Source organism: Anas platyrhynchos, chromosome 1 (assembly GCF_047663525.1).
Source record: "Anas platyrhynchos isolate ZD024472 breed Pekin duck chromosome 1, IASCAAS_PekinDuck_T2T, whole genome shotgun sequence".
Taxonomy (NCBI): Eukaryota; Metazoa; Chordata; class Aves; order Anseriformes; family Anatidae; genus Anas; species Anas platyrhynchos.
This window is the reverse complement of record NC_092587.1, coordinates 83964812-83987054: the sequence shown is the minus strand read 5'-3', so window position 1 is coordinate 83987054 and position 22243 is coordinate 83964812. Positions and strand designations below refer to the sequence as shown.

At 43.5% G+C, this 22243-nt stretch overlaps 1 protein-coding gene across 3 annotated transcripts; it reads right to left on the bottom strand.

Moving 5' to 3' along the window:
• Window positions 1-863: 863 nt before the first annotated feature.
• On the bottom strand, window positions 864-22187 carry NAA50 (N-alpha-acetyltransferase 50, NatE catalytic subunit). 3 transcript variants are annotated; one of them, XM_027449698.3, is made up of 5 exons: window positions 21932-22187; window positions 9388-9524; window positions 8805-8924; window positions 7109-7175; window positions 864-4740 (listed from the first exon to the last, which is right to left on the bottom strand). In XM_027449698.3, the coding sequence occupies exons 1-5, from the start codon at window positions 21937-21939 to the stop codon at window positions 4560-4562; spliced, it is 513 nt and encodes a 170-aa protein (XP_027305499.1). In that variant the 5' UTR covers window positions 21940-22187; the 3' UTR covers window positions 864-4559. The 3 variants fall into 3 exon arrangements, with proteins under 3 accessions (XP_027305499.1, XP_027305498.1, XP_038036995.1); XM_027449697.3 differs by having other exon boundaries at window positions 9388-9521; XM_038181067.2 differs by lacking the exon at window positions 21932-22187 and adding an exon at window positions 17967-18299.
• Between the last annotated feature and the right edge of the window lie 56 nt (window positions 22188-22243).

The following is a 22243-nucleotide window of genomic DNA, read 5'->3' as shown; positions in this document are numbered from 1 at the left end:
TCTCCAGCTGTGCCTTCCAGGCCCTCCAGTAGAGGTCAGGGAAGACAGCTGCTAGCAGCAGCTCAGGAATTCAGTCAAGTCGGCAGTCTGAGACAACTTTTGCATGGTATCCTAACAAATGCAGACTCCAAACACTGATAAAGCAATCTCCATAAGCAGATGCACTGTAACAGATTTGGGGTTACATTCCACCCCCCCGAAAAAGTGTACCACAACACATCGCTCCATAAAAGACGCTTCAAAGCACAAAAGGATCTGAAAAATCAGCTTAAAAACGTCTGTAAGAGAAGATGGAACTAGAATAGCTATGAAGAGGTGAGTTTTACTTAAGTACCTTTCTAAAAAAGGTCAACTTTGAAGAACACTCACCACATAGTACAATGAATTACTTTACATGTACAGACTTCTTTTTCCAAAGATTGTCTGTTGATAGCTAGCAATTAGTTTCAATACTTTAAAAATACTTAGCCTATAAAAAGCCTGAGTTTAACTCAAATAAGTTATAAATAATATACAGTTAATAATTTAACTATAAAGCACTAAGGCTCTTGATGCCTGGTCTGTTAGTGAGCGGCCTTGAAACAATTTCATGCAAAAGTAGTCCAGGACAGTTGTAATTCCTCTCCTTTCCTCCACCCAACAAGGCTGAGGATTTCTGAGAAAAGGCTCATGATTTCAGAGAAAACAAACAACTCCCACTTTCCTCAGTCATCAGACACACATGGCATTCATCACATAGCAGCCTAATTTACGGTTTATGTTAGAAATCTTCACAGTTAGTTTATGAAGCTGTGGAAGAATGTTCTAAATCTGATCTCAGAAGGACACAGCTGGGCTGCAAAAAACACACAACCAGTCAGAAGTGACATAACTCAAATAGTGCACGTTTATTCTGAACGGTATTTCTAAAGAGTTTGAGAAAAACAAAAACATGCTCCTGATGTACAACAAGGGCAATGATATAGATTAAAAATGGACCATCTTATTTGTAAAGAATTTGCTCCCCCTGCAACTTAAATTGTAACATTGAGAATGCATTTGTAAACTGCAAACAGCATACCTTGAACTAAATTGAAACTCAAGAGACCAGGGGTGGTCTCAGCCAAATTAATCAGGAAGCAGTCGCAGATTCAAAAGAAACATCCAAGTCAGCAAACACTTTACAAAACACAGACTTTGTGGATAGCAGCTGACCCTGGATTACAACATGGGGGAGAATATAACAATGGATGTTTGGGGGGGATCAAATTTTTACTAGACATCACAGGGCACCATCAAGAATTAACAAAATATCACATAAGTTTGTTTCAATTGTAACAGTATGTCATATTTAGTTGGCAGGTTTAACCATTAGCTGCATCATGTAAACTCAGCCAGTTTCTGTATACACAAAATAAATTCTCTCCCTTCCCCCTCCCAAAAATGAGGGATTATCTCTCCTGGATGATTCTTTTTCCCCTGTACCATGGTGTCCTCCAGTAGGAGTCTCTTTGTAGGCATCATCTTCATACTTCAATCCATGTACGACAAAACCGGTTGCAGAGGTTCAGGAATAACGCTTTTATACACACCTTATGCTCTATAGCTGCTAGTTGCATACCTTTTTCTTGCTACATCTTCATCCAGAACAGGAAATGCTGGTGGCTTTTTTTTTTTCCCCTCTCCACTTAAACTCCTAACTTAAAAAAAAAATGTATTTGTTCGTAAGCCGTTATAAGTCATCATTTTTGAGCTACAAGGAGGTCTCGTTGCAGCAGAAAATAAAGTAACTGAAGTTCTCTGCAGTAAGCTCACGCTTCACGCAGTTTCAGTGTCTCTGGAAAACAGCACTACGGCATTGTCCTCCTACAGCCACACAGCCGATACACTAACGCAACTGTTTGTCATTCAGAAGGACTGACCTTCACTCTCCTCCATGTACAGGGAACACAGCTTTCTAAGAGATGTAGATTAAACCTTGTTTTCAAGATTCAACAACCGTTTTCCAGGATTAATAGCCTGGGAAAAGGAGTCTTGGATGCGTGGTTACTCTTTCGTCCACCTCTCCTACAATACATTTCATCAGAAGTTACAATGAGGCAGGTTTGCTGTGGAATAGGAGCTCTAAGAATTGTTTTCAGGGATACATTCATAGAATGATGGCAGCCCAAAGCAAAAAGAGACAGAAACAAAGGTTAATCCAAGTAAGTTCAGACATCAGACTCGTACTTTTAAACCTGAAGGAAAACTGTCTGTGAAACACACCGATTTGTGGAAGCCTACGACAACAGCAAATCCTAAGAGTTCATATCCCCACACCCATCTACCCAACCCAAACACTTACCACTTAGTTCTAGAAGAATGAAGAGCACTTTGCTTGGCACCAGAGGCAGCTATGGTCTGAGTTACAGCTGTGCTGCGCAAACATCCTCAAGTACAATACTATCTCTCTCCCTCCTGCCACATACTTCTCTTGATTTGGTCTACAGATGGCCAGGGAAACTATGCTGGCATATGACAAGCTAATTGTGCTTCAGTACATCCCCTTCTAGAAAGATGCTGGAACTGCCAACACCACCAGTGCAAGCAGGTCCTAAAAATAAGCTTTTGTCATCAGTAGGCTGCCTCTGGCCAAAGAAACTGGCGTGCAGCTTCCTGGCCAGAGCCTGCTACCAAGTGTTGCAAACACAGGTGCCCAGGCCATGCAGAGGGGCTTCTGTTGTTAGACATTTGCCCATCACCAAGACTCAATTAGTGCAAACCCAGCAAAGAGAGTAGCTGTTTCCCAGCATAGGTCTGTCCAGATAAACACTCCACACCTCTGGGAAAGGAGCAGCAGTTCTGGAGCAGCTTGTACAGTCACCCCTCAGGCAGCACAGACCACACAGTGTGCGATGAGGGGTGCCATCCCTTCCCTTACGACAGCTCTCACCTCAAAACCCTTGGTTCCCAAGTCACCCTCAAACGACTGGACAGCACCTACTACCAAGATGTATGCTGCAGTGCGCACTACAGGTTGGAGGCTTTCGAAGTGGAGGAATTCAAGATGCAGGATCAAACTTAAACTCAAACAGGAAAGGAATGCAGTTCTGTATCTACTTGGGGAATGGGGCAGGTTGGTGTTGTCTCAGCTCAGTGCACTTTCCCAGCTGCTTGGAGAAGAGTCCAAGCTCAAGTTGGTATTTGTACTGGCATACGTAAAACTGCTGCCAACAGTGCATAGAAAGGAGCACTGATGGTCACACAAAGAAAGCGTGGAAGGATGCAAAGCGGAGCTTAACAGAGCTTACTGTAGCTTGGAGGTTACAGTACTAGGAAGAAGCCGTTCAGCTTATTTTTCTAAACCCGTAAAATGGTCTAGAATATACTGCTTTCTCCAGTGCTCCATGAACACCCTCTGAAGAGAGGAGAACTGCATTATTACAGCTGAAGGGGAAAAGGGGAAAAGAATCTTCAAAGGGGCAAAACGTGCAGTTTTTAAACCACCTCCTCCCGAAGGAGCACAAACACAGCAAGCCAAGCCACTCCCAAGCAAATCCAGGAGACCCATGCAAAGCTATGTGATTAGGGTCAGATTCTTACTTATGTTCTCAACCCTGCTGCCTGGCTTCCTCAACCCTTGCCTCATCTCAGATTTCCTCATCTCGGATTTGCCACCACAGATTTAGTATCCGTAGCAGATTTACCTGGAGACGGGTGCTTGCCTTATGTGATCAAAGCAAGTAAGATGGTCACAATCACTTTTCCCATTCCAACAACACAGGTAAAACTAACTTTCAATGAGCCCGACAGCGTTTCACCCATTTTTAGAACAAGGATCTTGCCTCAGGATTCTTTTTTCTCTTGCCAACACCAGCTATAGCTCTTACTCTGGCAGAAGTCTGCTGGGAATTTGATAAGTGAAGATAAGAAAAAACAAAGACCACTCTAAACCCTCCTCTTAGTCAGTTAAGAAATGTAGCACCAGCTTGGGTGAGGATTATTTAAAAAAAAAAAAAAAGCGCATTCAAAAAGATCAGCCCAGGCAGAGTAAAAAGGTATGGTAAAGTAGCCCGCCCTTCTCAGCAAAAGATGGAGGAAAAAGCCATACTCAAAAATATTGGGAAAAAACTAAAAATACTTTTTTTTGAGGTGGGGGGAATTAAGAGGAAGTGTGGGAAGTACTGAAGTAACATTCAAAGGCTGGGGGGAGTAAAGTACCCTGTAGGTTATAAAAAACATGATCATGTAGGAATCAAAGGACGAGATATTGCTGTTCCTTCCCCCCCCCCCACCTCAGATTTACATTCTGCTTACTGAAAGAGATTAATTCTCTGAAGGAAGCTTGTCATCAGGATAACCTGCTCAAGCCCTCTGCACCTCAGACTAAAGAGATCTGCACACCTCTTCCCACCCCTAAAAATAAAAAGATCAAAAAAAAAAACCCCATGATCTGACAATCCTTGGAAGAAGCATTACATTTTGTTGGAGAGAGGTCAAGATAAAAAAAATTAAGGGGTGGAATAAAAAAAAAATCAATAGGCCTCTCTTTCCTTATTTGGCGACAAGCAAGTGCAATAAAGTGTTCGTTGGGGTTTTGTTCAGTTGTCGGTCTTTTGCACATCTGCGTTCTGGCCAAGACAAGGGGCTTTGAGGTTTTTCTGCAGCACGTGAGCATCTGCGGGCTCTATCCTCTTGTAGTAGTTTTTCTTCGTCTCAATGATCTCAAAGCCAAACTTCCTGTAGAAGTCAATTGCTGACTCATTGCTGATCTGGACATGCCTGGGATAGAAAGGAGGAGAGAAAGACAGGTATCAGAACTCTGTGGGTTAAAATTGTGCATCCACACTGTGAACAAAGGATAAATATAAGCAAGGTAAGAAAATAAGCCATCTAGACAGAGGCAGGAATGATCGTGTAGTTCAGGACTCAAGATTTTGATCTTAATTTAATCCTGAGCTAACACAGCTCCTAGCTGACCTGTGGCAATCATTCTGAGAATTGGCAAATAAAACTATTTTAAAGAACACATATTAGAGAAACTCTGCAATACTGCTGCATAATTCCAACTTATCATTTCTAAATTAAGAAATTTTGTAGAAATACATAGAAAAAGTTTTGGAAATTATTTTTTTTTTTACACTTCCTTTAGAAACACTTCTTAGATGGCCCAAAACAGTTGTCTGAGTGATGATCCCTACACCCTGTAACACAAAACTAACTGGTGATTGCACTAACATGCCATTGGATATGATTTTAACTCTTTGCTCATTGCTAACCAAGCTTCTCCCCTCACAAAAAACTAAGTCAGCACAAATCAGCCCTATGAACTTAGAGATTCTTCCTCCCTTCCCTCCCCCACAGGTTTTACAGATCTTGCTCCAGTGTATTCCCAGAATTTGAAGGCCTCCAAAAAAAACAGCTACTAGTTCTTCCCTCTAAGCAACTAAGGCATTTATTTGCACAAGTTCTACCAAAAAAAAAAAAAAAAAAGCTTGGCTCAGCAAAAGGTATTCATCAAATACTCCCCAGATTCAGTGGACACTGCACAAGCTCATGAATCACTTTGTCATGACAACGTGCTGCATAACCATAGAACCAAAGCAACTTCAGAAGTAACAGCAGAGCAAAACAAAAAGATGTTAGTGTCAAGTCTAATAAACACCAAGTATCTAAAAGTGAATTTCATAACAAACTTAACCAGCGATATCAAATTGGGTGCCTATACTGCAGAAGTATGTTCAAGTCTGTAGGGGCACAAGCAACAGAGAGCAGTAAAACCAACGGGCCAAAGAATTTTGTTGTGCCCAACTGTGGGAGCTATTTATCACCATCCCAGAATCCCACTCTATTAAACTGAAAGAAGGATTATGAAGGATTGTTTTTTTTCATTAATAACAGCAAACAGTTCCTCTGCTGTGGACACAGTAACATGCAAAAAAGAAAGCCTGTGCCAATTAGCTGGCATCTGAGAGAGAATTCATTACCACTTCCTCTGAGAAGAGAACAGAAATGTAAGCCAAAAGCAGTTTTAATCAAACTCCTCTTTGAAATACCTGCTCCTCTTACAGAGTGCACACAGAGCTACACTAGTAGAGGATTCACACCTTCTTGGCAGAGTAGGACTCAGCTTGAGGAGAAAGTCACTCTATCTACAGTGGTATCAGTGTACAAAACACTCCTCACCGCACATCTTCAGTCCTGGCAAGAGCTCAGGGTGCAGTTCTGTGGCAGCCTAAGTGCATCTAAGCCACAGCTGCTATGGGACTACCCCCAGCAGTGCCCAGTGCCTGTGCTGGTACAACCAGGCAGTGATGGGCAGGGAAAACATAGTTTAGAAAAGTGAACTGGTCAAAAATGCTTTGGGTCACTTGGTAATCACACAGATGCCAATGCACAGGAAGAAGGAGAAGCGTGCAACCAGCAGTGAGGGGAAGCAGAACTCTGGCATCCGTGGATTTCAGGCTCTATTTCCATTGGGATCTATTAAGATGGCAAAGCCCTCTCAAACAGCCCAGTTCCCTACCCTAGTACTCCACATGTTGGTATCATGCCAAGTGCTTATGTAGCCACGTGGCTGATTTTTTTCAAAAACAAACCAACCAACCCCAGAACTAAAATGCCAAAAAACAATTTTCCCCAACTGGGTCAGGTCACTGACCAAGTTTACTGTGTTGCTGCACAACAGCTGACCTGTCACACCACAAGAACAGGAATAAACAGTCAGGCTTGCAAGCACCTGTGCTGATGGTCTAACACATATCATCATAAAAGATAGCAAATGACTCAAAACTACATGCAAGACTTTTTTTTTTTTTTTTTACTGTAGCATTGTCCTCAAATGGAAAACTTACCACTTTTTTTTTTTTCATGCAATGTAATTCTGTTAAAGATCATCGCTTTATAACTAAACTGCTTTCAAATTCAGCAAACGTAGAGAAGCTGTTGTAAAGCAAGCAAGCTCTTGGTTTTCTCTGCATCACACAGGCAGCTCAAAATACAACCCCCAGCTTTCTTGTTAGCATTTACAAGGAAAAATGTTTCATGACCCCCCTGAAATAGATGCTAAAAAGCTTCTGGATCTCCCTCCCTATGTTCCCAAGTACCCCTCAAGTTCTCTTGAATGTATGGGTGCGACTCATTTACTTACAGATAGATGTTGTCAAAAGTGCCATCTTTTTCACAGATGTTTAAGACATGATTCAACATTTTAGTTCCTGCCAAAAGGTAAAGAAATACTTAAAACCAGAAGCACACAATCAGTAAGAGCTTTCTTGAGCAGAGACAGGTTAACCATAGGTAGGCTAAAATGAAAGAGCACGCACTGATGACATCAGCACTATGCTCTAAAATCAGAAAATAAAATTTAATATGGAGACGTCATCTGTGAGCACCAGAATTTGAAAAAATATCATTTGTAAGAAATACATGTTGCAAAGCCATCACTGTGAATGATACTCTTATGATTATAAATGCACCAACTTTGAATAAATCAACTCTCTAAGTAGCTTATGATTTTTCTCCACTGCTGCACTCAGGAAGAGGTTACTAGAACTAGGAAAGGCAAGTAAAATGCAGTATACAAGTACTTCACCATCTTTCTGTATACAAAATTCCACTCAGTTTTATTCTTTATTTCTCTGAAGAAAAAACAGCCCATAAACACAAGTATGGAGCACCTTATCTAAATACAAGCTTCAAGGTCTCAAACTTGGATAAGATGTGGTCAAAACAATGTATAAACTAGTGAGAACACTGCTAAGTTTTTCTAGTAAAATTTAAAATATTTTTCTTGGTTGCAGGTTTTTAAAGCAAGTAGTTAATACCATAAGGTTCTGATTAACTTGGCCTGCAGATTTACAACATTGAGAAATAGTCATTGCTGTATAGACAGAACACAGGTACTACCCCTGATTAGCACAAGTCAGCAGTGGGAAAATTATACAAAAAGTTAGCAAAAAGCCTTCATTTAGAAGACTGAAGAAGTGACCCAATGAAGGACAGCTGTGTTTCTGGGCTTATCAACACAAAAAGGTTGTTTATGTACTTGAAAACGTTGAGAGGAAGGGAACACTGGTAGAAGGGCAGGACACATGTCCTGTGAGGAGAGGCTGAGGACACCTGGGTTGTCCAGTGTGGAGGAAAGGAGGCTGAGAGGCCACCCCATGGCTCTCTGCAACTCCCTGAGGAGGGGAAGCACAGAGGAGGTGCAGCCTCCATTCGTCACTGATGATGGTATGCATGGGAAGGGCACAATGCTGTGCCAGGGGAGGGTCAGAATGGACATTAGGGAAAGTTTCTTTCCCCTGATGGTGGTCAAACACGGGGGCAGGCTTCCTGGAGAGGTGGTCAATGCCCCATGGATGTCAGTGTCCACGGCATTTGGACAATGCCGTCAGTGATATGCTTTAACTTCTGTTTAGCCCAGAAGGGGTCAGGCAGTTGGACTAGATGATCTTTATAGGTCTCTTCCAACTGAACTACGATATTCTGTGCGAGTTGTCAGAGGTATGCAGCCAGTATGCAAGTTATTTCATGGTATCTCTATGCTTCGATTTGCATATTTATAGAAGCTGTATGTTTCTATCACAGGATGATGTGATTAAAAGAATCTGAAGTACTGAATTAGGAAGTTCTACAAATAAAGTCAATTTCTGAAAGGCAAGAAAGCAAGAGTATGTTATACATCATTCTCTCCCCAATGTTCTTTCCAGAGAAATTACTGCTCTGAAAGTGCACAATCTTGGGCTATCTTGGTTAAAGTAGAAAAAACTCTAAAAGGGAATTTCAGTAGCTGCACAGAAACCTTGTTTCTTTAACAACTCAGACACAAAAGATCTCCTTACCTATTCCTAGCCTTCGGTAGGGTGCCAGGCATCCAAGTGTCATGATGTACAGTCTCTTCTGGTTCTGGGAGTGATCCACCCTACAGCACACTGCTCCCACTGCAATATCATTGAAGTAGGCTGCCAGGGAGAGAAACAAAGCGTTATCAATCACAAGACTCAGACTGCACATGCAACTCCTTCATGTAAGCCCTGTATCTTCCTTCTTTCCCTGTTGCTAATTCCCCCACCCAGATAAAATCAGATCGTGGCCAACACTGAGTGAAATTACCAGCAGTGCTCTGACACAACGGCTGGTTTATTTCAGTTAAAACCAACTAGCAATGACTTCAGAAGGTAAGCTGGCTGCAAACATCAAGTTTCCTGCTGTAACAGAAAACATGTCTATTCCCAGTGAAATGCAAGCTATTTAGGACACGAACCCTTTGAGGTTGGTACTGTAGCTTTTGAAGGCTCCCAAACAGTTATTTCTCATTATGTTAAACAACAAAATAGAAGGATCTGCAATTCAAAACCGTTAAGGACAGCAACAATGAGCATTTCTGCCACCACAGCCCACAATTACTGGCAAAGATGTTTGTACCTAATTTGGCTAGTTCGCCAACCTCCAGTACATCCTTGTAGAACTTGTCATTGTAGCTCACAGGAAAAATGACCTGGTTTAGCCTCTTCAGCTGCTTAATGTTGTGTGGCGTCACATCTCCCAGCTCGATCCGGCTACTGGAACAAACCAAAACATGCTTAACATCTGACACACTCCAACATTTCTATGGACACCAAAAATGAGTTACTTCATGTTTAGGGAACTGTCCTGTCTAAGAATCAGCTCAATGCATATCTGAACTACACTGTTCATACAATCAACTCTTTTGTTGGTAGCTGATGTAACAAAAAAGTAGTGATATACAGTCAGAAGTTTCTCAGGCCACACTTAACACTCACATACTATATAGTACATGCGTTTAATTAGGTTGGCAGACAGCAGAACATTCAGGAGGATACTTACCTCTGTAGGAACATTACAACAGAGAAATAAATCTTGGGAACGACAAGAAGCTAGGTAGACACCAAGAAAATAAAGTCTTCACCCATGCTCCAAAGACAGCCTTAATTCTACCAACTATCAATATGAAGTTAATGCTTCGACAAGCTGGTATTACACATCTCTCTCTAAAATGCAGCAATACTGTGTGCAGCAGCAAACTCCTATTAAGCCTGCTAATATGTAAGAGTGCCACTTTCAGGGTGGCACACACATCAATTATGATCATCACCGAAGTCAACAGGAAGAATGACTGAGACAGACTTGAAATACCAGTACTGCGATGAATTATGCTGAGAAGAAACATTCCAAGCTTTTCCCTTTCATGAGGCTAACTTCCTGGTAAAAACACTGCATCATATCCAGAAGCATATGAACAACTTTTTTTCTGCAGTATTTCCCAAACCAATTTCTTTGGGGGCAAGTAGTTTTAGCAAGAACTACTAGAATGAAAAATAAAAGCTTTCTAAAATAGTCATCAGAAGACGCAGGCAGGAACAAAGCCAATGCCTACAGAGTTAGAAATATACACAATTCTAGGTTTGTCTGCAACCCCGGCTTTACCAAACACAGACAGATTGCTTTCTGCCCCAACACTGTTAAAGATGTTGTTTGCTACTTCTTAAAAATTTACATGTTTTCAAAAAAGGCAGTTTTATGAGATCCTTGTATGCCAGTCTTCAATGTTACTCCTAGTAATATGTAGCTGCTTTCCATCTCCAACACCTTTTGTGCCTAGTCAGCTTGTTTTTTTCAAATAGGCTGATGCCTAGGGCACAACAGCTCAGTTTAATTTACATAATACAGTAAAGCAAAGAAGAGATGATAACCAACAGCATTTTTTCCTACAGGAACTGTACCAACAATGCTGAGCATAATCTTTGTCTGCTTTATTAACTGACCTTTATTATGTGTCAAAAATCACCTTAAACAATTAGTACTCGAGATACCATAACGGTTTTAGTTGCCACTACCAATGATGGTGATAGATATCCAATGCTATCTAGGCAGTTATGCAGGCTGCAGAGCAATTAACAGAAAAAAAACTACAGGAACAGAGAGTTTAACGTTTACTTCAACAAGCCTAGCTTGCCCTCACACCCACCTCTCCCCTTTTCTTTTACTGCAAGAACCACAGCCTCCTGTTCTGCAAAGCTATTTCAGCCTCATGCACCAAGGACCGCCACTGCCCACTCTGACACAGATCTCACTACCTAGTGAGCCCTGCAAGAGAGGAACAATTGATAAGCAAGGCTTCCCTTTTGGAGAACCACCTGGCCATAACTAATGGACTATGAATGAGTGTGCAATTCTCCATCAGACTAACATGTTTCAACTATCCTAACTACAAAGAACTAATGACGGTACTCGCATATTGAACCTTGCTGCATACAAAGGCTAACCTTTCATCACGTTTGCCAAACAGATCAAAAATCTTCTGGTGTCAAACATCTTGTGGCAGTATGGGTCCCTACAGATTGTTCCAGGCAGCTCCTCATCTTCCCCACATCACAATGAACAGGTGATTTTCTTTCCCCCCCTCAATGCAAGGGGGATTTCTTAAGCATGAATGATTGTAGTTTGCTTCTGAGCTCTGTCCTGTTGCACAGAAATCTCTCGAAAGACCTCTCATCAGAAATGGACACTATGTTCTCCAACAGTGATCTCAGGACTGACAGAAGAAACTAGTGTCCATAATCTTACACTTTACCTATGCCAACATCCCCAGGCGTACTAAAAGCAGCAGCAGGATATATCACTGAAGTTTCTATCTACAAGCCAATATGCTTTGCTCAAATAGTAAGCAGTATCCATCTTCCATGGCTCCTACTGCCACCAGCCCTTTGTTTTACAGCTTCTTCCACCTTCTAGATTATTTTGCTCTCAATAGTAAGATTCCCTTCTTCATGTTTCACCACTTGCGCAAGCCCTTCTGAGAATTATATTCCAACATGAAGTGCTGAGCTTGTAAGGGACGATCTCCTCACAGCACGGAAGTACTGCATGGTAAACAAGCGTGCTATCAAATGATAGCAAAGTTATTAGACAGTGAGGTAATTAACACTTGTTTTTACGCCCAGCTTGGCACAGCTGTTCAGCCTAGCATGGCAGGGCTTCTTCAGGCATGCACAAAGCAACTTGCATTCTTGCCTCATCCCAGCCAGCACTGCTGCCACCTTTCCTCACAAAGGGCAGGAATTAAACCATAACATGTGAGGTTCCCGCATGTATTAGTGTCCACGAGTGCTGTGCTCAAGAAAAACACCTCAGTAATCTCATACCAGGTGCAAAGAGAAGGCCTCTTTCGCTGCAGTCTGCATCAGAGTGGAAACCAAAGGGAGCAGGTCCCACCTGCCCAGTTAGATCAGACTAGCTGCAGAGTAGATGGTCAGTAAGAAAAGAGAAAAACCTCATTTACACTCAATCCCTTGAAAGCTTAGACTATTTGTCCAAAAGATTGACTAATACATTAAAAATGAAAAGGTATCACCATGGTTAACCAGCAGATCCCAGGTTCAGTAGATCACTAACTAGCCTGAGCTTTTACAATGAATTAATGGTGAAGTTATTGCAGAGCAACTCCCACTTTGCACATCGGCAAGTCTAGCAGGTAGCTTGTGCTTGCTGATAACACTTTCAAATTAGTCATTAATGAAGCAAGAAATCAAGCATTAGAAGACAGTGGGCCAGGCACTGTGAAATATCTTCTGTGATTTCATCAGAAATATCTTATCAAGGGCAGTTAGGATTGAGATGGCTAAGAAAGACATGGTCTTCCCCAAGAAGGTTCCAGACAGGAAAAAATAAGTAATGGCAGAAGGAGAGTTTGAGGCTGCTCATAGCAGCTGAACCAAGACATAACCTCTCAAGTGGTCAGGCCAGAGAAACAGTTCCAGCAGCAGGTGGCTGAAACGTGCTGCTGAGCGATTTCCTGTAGCCCCTGGGCTCCTCACCCCTGTCACCTATTGCCACATTCATTGCTTGCCTCCTGCCAACCTCCTCTGCTCTGTCACTAGCTGCTTCCTCCTGGCTTGAGAATTGCAGCAGGGCCAGCAAGTTATCCTGGAGGATAATACAAAAGAAGTTTGAGAACCACAACGGGAAGCGTAAACCGGTATGCTAAGCACATCTGTTTAAATATTATGTACTCAAACCATAAATTATGTTAATGTATAGCACTGGCTGATTAAATCAACACCACTTCTATTACACACCTTTAATAAGTAAACTAAATGAGCCAATGGAAAGGAAGACCCACATCACGAGAGTTCACTTTGCTGGAGGACAGCACAGCCAAAGTGCCACTGGGGCCTCAAGTAAAAACAAGGGAAAGCTTTCCCTGCTGCTGAATGAAAGCAGTGCTTTTGCTGTCCCCAAGCCACTCATTTCCACCCTCTTATTGGCACAAAGGTTTGTGCAACAATGTGGTGAACCAACCCCAATTAAAACTAACTTAGCCAAAAAAAGAAAAGTTTAGTTTTAACCCACATCAGTCCCCCGATTGGGTTCACCACAGAAAGTCTGCTGCCAACACAGAGGAAAAAAATCTGCCAGAGGCAGAACTGCTTCTTGAGCAGAAGCGCTAGCTTACCCCAGTTTAAACTGCTTCTGGAAGAGCCGTGCAAGAGGAGCTCAGGGATAATTCAGTGAGTAGGTGATTTTGTGCTCTACCTTATCACATGTGGAACAGTGTGCACTTTGTTACAGGTACTTTGTCTCAGATCTTTTGAGGCTGGGGTTGTTTTAAGGCCCTAGTTTCAAAGTACACCACTTGGCCACTCCTTTCTTTCCACTAGAGTAATTGCAGTAGCTTTTCTATTGCCTTTTTTTTTTTTTTTTTAAGAAAGCTAGTTACAAGTAGACCAGTTTTCTCAAGTTACTTTCAGTCAAACCAGTAACAAATTTCCTGTATCAGTTAGTTTGATAAGGCCTGTTCCGTGTATTCCAACTCGGCACAGGCCATACCACAAACATCTATCCTTTACTGTTGCAAGGAAAAAAAATCACATAATGAGCTCAAATTATCATGAGAGAACCTGAAGCACTCAGAAGGAACCTGTCCTTCCTTAAGGAGTTATTTTATTCTATTATTCTAATAATATTCTTAAGAATATACAGACTTATTACTGTCATCCTGTATCTCAGATAACACCCCATGCAAAAGGCAGCAGTCAATTGTATCCATCTTAGGTGTCACAGCTTCTGGAGCACTGCAGGCCCAACACCCCATGCAATTAGTTTTAACAGGGAGGAAGAAGGGACTCGTGGCTCATCACATCAGGCCTCATTACACACGGTGCTCATCTAGGAAAGCGTAGGAGCTCCAGCCCCTGGAGCCTCTTAAACATCTTCCATTGCAAGGCTACTCCCAAGCCATCATCATCCTCAAAGTTTTTCTTCCGATTCCCACCCTGAATGTATTCAAGCCCTACCCATCTGCTCTTCTGCACTGCTCATTTGCTTCAGCAGTTGATGTGCGGCAACACACCCCACAGCCTGGCTTCTCAGACACCTACCGTGCCCTCTTTCAACTTTCCTGATCTTGACCTAAAGGCAAGATCCCAGCCTCCTTCTTTATTGCCCTATTGTCATCCTAGCTCTTCTCTGCACCCCTTCAGATTAATTTTCCTTAAACACAGTTGACCAAAACTGCTCACAGCACTCTAAATGCAAACTAGCACCTTGTACAACCCCAGTAGCTTCTCCCCATCCCCACTGAAAGTATTTTCCTGATGTGTCCTGGGACTACACTTGCATTTCTCCCAGCTGCAACGTACTGCAGCTCAATTGCTGAGAAGGCACACGCCCAGACTTTGCCTGTGAGGTGAGCTGGTTTCTGGTGCACAGCAACGCCGCCCGCTACGTCAGAGCAGAGCGAAGCGTGATTCACAAAGTCCTGATGGATGTGGGAATTGAGAGAGGTGACACGGAGTAGTTACTGAAACTGGCTGCACGCCCAGAGCATGAGCACCAACACTCCTGCTCTCACATGCGCTGCCCTAAGATCCTTCAAGCACTTGCCAGAAAAAAAAAAAAAAACACACACCTTTTGCAGGACCAAATGCAATCCAATTAATTATACTGCAGCTGCATGCCTGTCTGCAGCTACAATTTGCACAGAGGCTGCCTTTCCAGTAGTGGCTTAAATTCAGACTGGAAGTAACACAGGTTAAGCAAGATATTAGCATTTCTGCCTCCTGCTCTATAGTAATGCAGAACTGCTAGAGGAGGAGAGCTCATAGTAGCCAATTTCCAGAGTCACAGTTTGCGAGGAGAAATTAATTCAGTCACAGGGAACAGCATTGGACACCAGTTCAGAGCAGGCATCAGGGAGAAGAGGGAGAAATGCTGAGTTTCCTCATGCTGTGCGAATCTCAGTCCCATTCAGCTTTAAATAGTGCAAGTCCCTCCCCAGAGGGATGTGCTTGACTGAAACAGATCTCTGTGTAACTGATAGCTGGGCTCAGGCTTATTTAAAGCATCTGGCACTCTAAATTTAGCAGAACCCTATCTGCAACTCACAAAACTCACTGAGGTACAGGGGAAGAGGCAGGAGAGGGAGCAGGGGAAGAAGAGCGCCCGAACAAATTAGAGGACTTCAGAGAAGGCTTGTCACCCACTAAGCAGCCAACTAGCTTTATTGCTTCTATTTTGGCTTCCAAGTCAAAGCAGGAGTCTAGACAGGATAATCCACTCCCATAAAATAAAACCAAACCAGAGCTATGAAAGCTATAGACCTGAAGGGTGTGGCTTTGCTCAGATTCAGCTCCAAAGCCAAAGGAGCCTCTCTAGATTAAAAAAAAAAAAGCAACAAAAACCCAACCAGATGAGCTGTCTTGCTAGGCGCACAAGTTAGTCTAGTTCTTGTGGGCAGACCAGTATGTTTTCAATTATCCAGAAGATCTGCGGGCTGTAAATCTGCTCTACTTCACTTGTCAGAAAACCAGAAGGATAAGTAGAAGCTGAACATGCAAGAACTCTTACCGATTTGCTCCTGAGCCCCCGGTCTTCTTTAGCCCCACTTACTACTGAGACCACGTATTCGCACAACACCTGATACCCTGCTGGAAGCTACCCCCAGCTGGGTGCTGGGTGGTAAAGAGGGACAGCAACAGACAAAGCTACGTAGTTTTAGAACCAGAATTAACAGAAGACTTTGCCCATATTGCAATTCAAATGTGTCTAGATGCAAACAGATTTCACCAACGTGATGCAATTCCACAAGACACGCTCCAGACCACCCTGTCCCCTCTCCTTTATTACAGAAAATACATGGTGCATTTCACTCAATTTTTCTTCATTATATTTGGACAATTTTCTCTGCCTCAACCTAGAGAATTTGAGGATCACACAAAGCACTGGATGATCTTCCCATGCAAAAACCAAAGTTATGCCAAAATAGCCCCACAATTTTCCCACCTCAATTCTTTTATTTGATGTACTGAAGCTCCAATCTCCATTTTGAGCTCCCCATCCCCAAAAAAGGCAAAGAATAAACCTTAGAGTGGCAATACAATCACAGAGTCTCAGCTGTCTGATTATGCAAGAGCAAGAGGGAGACAATAAGGTCATTTCAACAAGTGTCAAAAATAAACTTTCCCAAGAAAATGAAAAGCTTTCCCGTTCTGCAGCTGGACACAAAGAACAGGAATAGCCAAACACAGCAGGCAGAACTTCCAAACCCCAAAATAATAGCAATAATTAATACCTGGTCTAGAACAGAGAAGCAGCCATGCGCACATCACTTAGTAGCCCACACCACTTTGCTTCTTCAAAGCACCTCACGAGGTAAAAGCTCATTGTGTTACCTGACCCAGGTGCATCAAAGCAAGGCAAAAGAGGAAACAACTCACCTGTGATCACCCAGCAGATGAAGAACTGCCAGAAATCCTAACTCTCCATTGCTGGTCTAACCACACTCCTCATTACTCAGGTAAGCTCACAGCCACATTCGCATTTTGAACCAGGATTCTGGTCAAAGCAGGAATCCTTCACCAGTTTGGAATGACTTAAAATTAGTTTTGCAGCTCCGCTACCGATATCCTGGGACTGCTTACAAATTACAGCCCCTTTCCATACCATCAATACCCCTGGCTATGAAGTTATAATCTTTGCCCCCTAGGAAATCACCAACCTCCACTAATGAACATTCATGAAGTACTTAATGATCCTCAGGTGAGAACAGAGGTTTACCTGCAGATTCAAAACAGGAGTGATGCTGGGTTCACAAAGTGCCTGATTTACATACCTCTGAATACCTCAGAGAGGCTTCTTGTACTTCTATTAGGTAACAAACTTCTCCACAGAGAACTAGCAGACAAACTATTTCTGTAAGTTGCCAAAACACCTTTCCTCACAAAGCACTCAATTAGCAAAGAAAACACAGCAACTCATTGTGGGTCTCCTGCCCATACTTCGGATTTTTATCACAGATATTATTTCAGGTGTTCAAATCACATATTACAGAAGCATACTATGAAAAACTAACAGAATGTGCTATCAGTTTTATGTGCTTAACTTCAATATTTCTAAAGGCAACAGTCATTGTAAGCCCCTAACTTATGAAGCACAAAAGGATGTTTTTTTCTCTCATTTTCCTAATTTTCAAGAAGAATAAAATGGTCTCAAACAAAGAGTTTGTGCTTAAGAGCCACTTATTAAAAACAAACAAAACCTCCTTTAACTGCAAATTTTAATCTAATTTGTGATCCTTACTGGCAAGAAATAAGCACCAAGTAGAGAAAAGTGCCCCAAGCCTTGTACTCAGGAGAGCACGTAATACAATGGTGAGATGGGGGAAATGGGAAAACTTTTCAGGGGTTTAGATTCAAGTCTGCTAGGGCCAAAAATCAAACGGAGCTTGGGAAAGAAAGGGGAGAGGGAGAAGGAAGGTCACATGAGCTGAGGAAGCATTTCATACATCAAGATCTTACCGTGTTGCATGGCATTCTCAACCCAGCCAAAGAATAACTCTGCCCCCAGGAAAATTCAAATATCTTAATTTTAGTCTCCTAATGAGATTGTTGTGGAAGCAGGTTTGGTTCTATTTTCTACAAAGCCTCATTTCCTCCCCTTAATGAATTAATTCAATATGCTTTCCTTGATACAAATACAGTTACCCCATTTCAATGCTGTGCTTCTCCGCTCTCAGGTCTTCGAGTCCGTGAGACTCCAGATAACCAGCAAGTCTTCTACGCATTGACTGCTCCTCTCTTTTCTCTTCCCCTCCGTCGCCACCTCCAATCTCCCTCCTGGCAAACTTTTGCTCCTCTGAAGCTCCCAGGAAGAACACATGGGTCACTTCTTCCCTTCACCTCTTTCAGCAGGAAGAGGAAAGTAACCCTGACATTGCCTGCCTCACAAAGCAGAAGGGATGCAAGGGACCACTGCACTTCTTTTATCGATTCCCAAACAAATACAGAGATCTGACTTCTCCTGTCCTTCCCTCCTCCTCTTCTGGGAAAAAAATATCTAGTGCCTTCTCAGATTATTGGTCTGAACACTTCTAGTATTTGCCAAATGGGCAGGATTTTTAAGTTCTGAATCATTTCCACTTGTATAAAAGTATTTATCTGGCTCAACCATCACCCATTATTCCCCATTTTAGTGGAAAAGGAGGATGCATCATTTCTTTTGTCTTCAGGAGATGGCAGCAGAGCCTGTGGCATTTGGTGACTAACTAAAGATACATTTTTCACAGGAGAATTGCCCAAACCAACATGTCCCAAACTAGCAAGCCCATACATATATGTAAAAGGAACTGAATGGTCAAACTCCACTCAAGAGCAACGATTCGGTTGCAGGATGCTTTCACAAAAAGAGTACAACCCCAACTCTCTTCCTCTCCTGCCAAAGCTTCCTACTTCACAGAGCACCTTAACCTGGTTAAGAAATTAAACTCAAAGTGGTAAAAGTCAGAAGTTTGGTTAAAGAATTTGTAGTAAACTGCACTGAGTTCCAATAAGCTGATTTAGAAGAAATTAAGCCGATTGTAAGCATGCTCTAGGCAAGGTCTACATTTACTAACCAAGAAATCAAGTGCAGAAAATACAGCTCACGCTTGGACGTTTCTAGGTTCAGAAAAATCCCGAAACCAAACACTGATTTTCAGGCTCAATTACCTTTTTTGTCCTGCCTCCAGTACACGTGACAATTCAGCAGTTTTCTCATAAACTTGGAACTTCCTCCCATATACGTTAAGCTTAGCGCTGTGCCTTGCAAATGGAAACAAATCAACAGTTCTGCACGAACTCTGTAATGCTAACTTGGAGGGGGGGGGGGGGGGAATTCCCTGTTCTTGTGAGAAACACGTACAGCTGCAGGGCCTTGAAGGGTTTGCTGCTTGAATCCAGGCAAAACAAGACGAGATATCAGAGCTTACCCCAACTATTCACTGTGTTTATATATAATATTGATATTTTTCTGTTATAACCAGTGTTCCCCAGCTGCGGTGCCACTTGCACAAAGCCAGCTAGAGGAGTGTGAACCTACAAAACCTCTCGGTTACACAGCTCCCTGGTGCAGCAGCTGCTGTCTGGGTACATCTAGTCATGCTCCGCACCCCTCGAGTAGCATGGCTTTGAGAGAAGGGCAACAGGGAAAGGCTGGAGGGCATCCTCACGGGCTTCCTCTGAACTGACACGAGTCAGGACAATAAAGGCATCAAAAGGCCCCAGACAGCAATCAGCTCAAGAATCAGCGCAAGATTTTCTGTTTTCTTTCCTTAAAAGCAATAGCATAACAACTGTAACAAAACTACAAAACTATTGAGCAACAACTGAATCGGCCCCGCAAAACCAATAAAGCACAGGGAGTATTATTTACATCTGCTCCACAAGAAGAGCCAAATTACTACAGGCAGTAAAACTTGAGTCCTTACTATTGCTATTTTTCCTCATGCAAATACAGTTCTAAAATAGATTCTCAAATTCCAGAACTAACAATAACAACATTTATGAATAAATGACAAAGATGAAATGGACCTCTAGAGATTCATCAAGTTCACTTACAGAACAGTGAATTATCTCAGTTTTCTAAATCATGTCTGAGAAAAAATGGGAAACAGAAGTCTCCTCCTAAATCATTAAAAGATGAGAGAAGCACAAACATAATACCAAGTAACACAAACCCAGGTGGGATATAATAGCAATTATCAAGCTCAGAAGCTGGTATTTAGCCCATCAATTAAGAAAAAATCTTAAGCAGCTGAGAAAGTTTTAAATGAAACAACACTTTCACTTTCCCTGAACTCAGAGGTCCTCTGTAAGAGGTCACCTAATCTCACATACCTGGATGACAGAAACATCACAACCTGCTGTGTTATTACCAGTGTTATGTTGGATTTGGGGAACAGAGGGCTGCAAGCAACACACGCTGACTACACAGTCTCTTTTAGATCTGAAATTTCAAAAGTATCTGTGAACTTGCTAGTTGCTTTCTTAATTCTTTCTCTGCCAAAGTAGACTGTTCATAATTACAGCTGATATTATGGGTCTTTGTGCTCCCAAAATTATCGCTGTGCTTTGTGGTGTGTGTTACTATGCAACATATGCACTCCCTGAGAAAACGCACTCAGATGGAGTTAGTTTGTTCAGAAGAACTGGTCCACAATTTTGGATTAAATGCTGAAGACAGATCGGATCTCTTCAAACAACACATTAGTTTCTATAAGCTGGAAGCTTTATCTGAAGCTTTAGATCTATTTTGGGATCTATCTTCTGAGAGCACTTGCTTTTTAGAGATCTCCTCTGATCTTTGTAGCTTGACAAACAATTTGCTTTTGTTCCAGAGTATCCCTATGTAACTTAATGTGTTCCTTCTGCAGTGCTCATCGAGCCCTTTCATCGTACTGAAACTCAGCTATTTTTCAGTTTGAGTTCTGTCATCCCATTTGCCTCAATCTGAATTTTTAGACAACACCTGGATTCAATATTAAGATTTTATCCCACACAAGAACTGGCTGCATAGTGCTAACAGTGCTTTGACAGGACAGGAACGTGCTCTGCTCTTCAAAGATGTGAAGGAATACCGGAAAAGCAGAAATATGCAAGCAGAGAACCTTAAGGGATTAATTCTCAAGCCACACTAGTGATAAAGCTGCCTTTAAGTGAGAACAAAAACTTAATCAAAGCTCTGGGAGCAGAAGGGAGCTCTGTGTTCTTTACTTTTTAAAATATGAAAAACTATGGAAGTAAGTTTAAAAGAAGTTCCTGTAAGAAGTCCTGAGCAGCACAAGCAAGGCCGAGCTCCAGCCCCTAGTGGAGTGCAGCAGCAGAGCAGGCAACTCGGGCTGCGACCTGCCAGGAGACCTCAGCGGCTGCCGCCTGGCCTGGGCGGCTCTGCCACTCCATTTAGCTGATGGAGGGTGGAAGGAAAACACATCTCTCGTGTCAGGAGCACTGCTGAGCAAGGATTACGTCCCCATCACGGTTTTCACCGAGCAGCGCTGCTGCACTCCTCACGAAGCCCATCACCCCAGCTATGAGAGGGCCCTTTTTAAATCTAGGGCACCCAGGTGACTACAGGATTGCCCAGGACCCTAAACACAGCTATCTAAGAGGGTTGGCTCATTACTTTTTCACCGCAGCCATCGCTAAGCCTTTCTACTGATACTCACCAGCCACTCACGACGCTGGAAGCTGCTTATGGGCTGTAAGAAAACGGCCAAGCCCCTGCCATCAAGCAGCCTCGCTGCACGACCTCCCCCCTGCGGCTGATAAAATAACCCCCTCACCATCCCTTAGCAAAACCTTCAGCACCTCAGCGCCCATTCACCCTGCCGCAAGCCGCCAGAGGGGAACACTAACCCCCAGCCTTGCATAACGCGGGCTTTAAGAAGCAGACGGGGGAAACCCTCTCCTCACACGGCTGGGGGCAGGACAACGGCCCCACAGGGCGGCCGGGCGAGCCCTGCGCAAGGTCACCGGGCAGGGAGAAGCCGGGCGAGGCCCTCGGCTACCCGCAGCCAGCGGCGAGCGGGGCAGGGCCGCGGCGTTGAAGGGCTCCGGGAGCCAAGCGGTGCGAGCCGTTAGGGAGCCGTTAACGGCCGCGGCGTGAGGGGGGGGGGGGGGGGCCTCGCACTCACCCCTTCATGGCGCGGCCGGGCCTGGCCGTTACCCGCCGTCCGCGCTGGCTGCGTGCAGGGCCCGGCGGCGCGGCTCGGGCCTCGCCTTCCCCCTCCTCGTCCTCTTCGTCCCGGGCTCGTCCTGGACCCGCCGCCTCCTTCTCTTCCTTCTGCTGCTGCCCGTCGCCCCCCCGCCCCGCGGCCGCTCCACATGGGCCGCTGCCGCCGCCCGCCCCCCGGCGCCCCCTCACCTCCGGCCGTTAGCGCGGCGCGTGCGCGGCGGGGGCGGGGCCTCCGCGCGCCGCCCGCGCTGATTGGCGGAGGAGGGCGAGA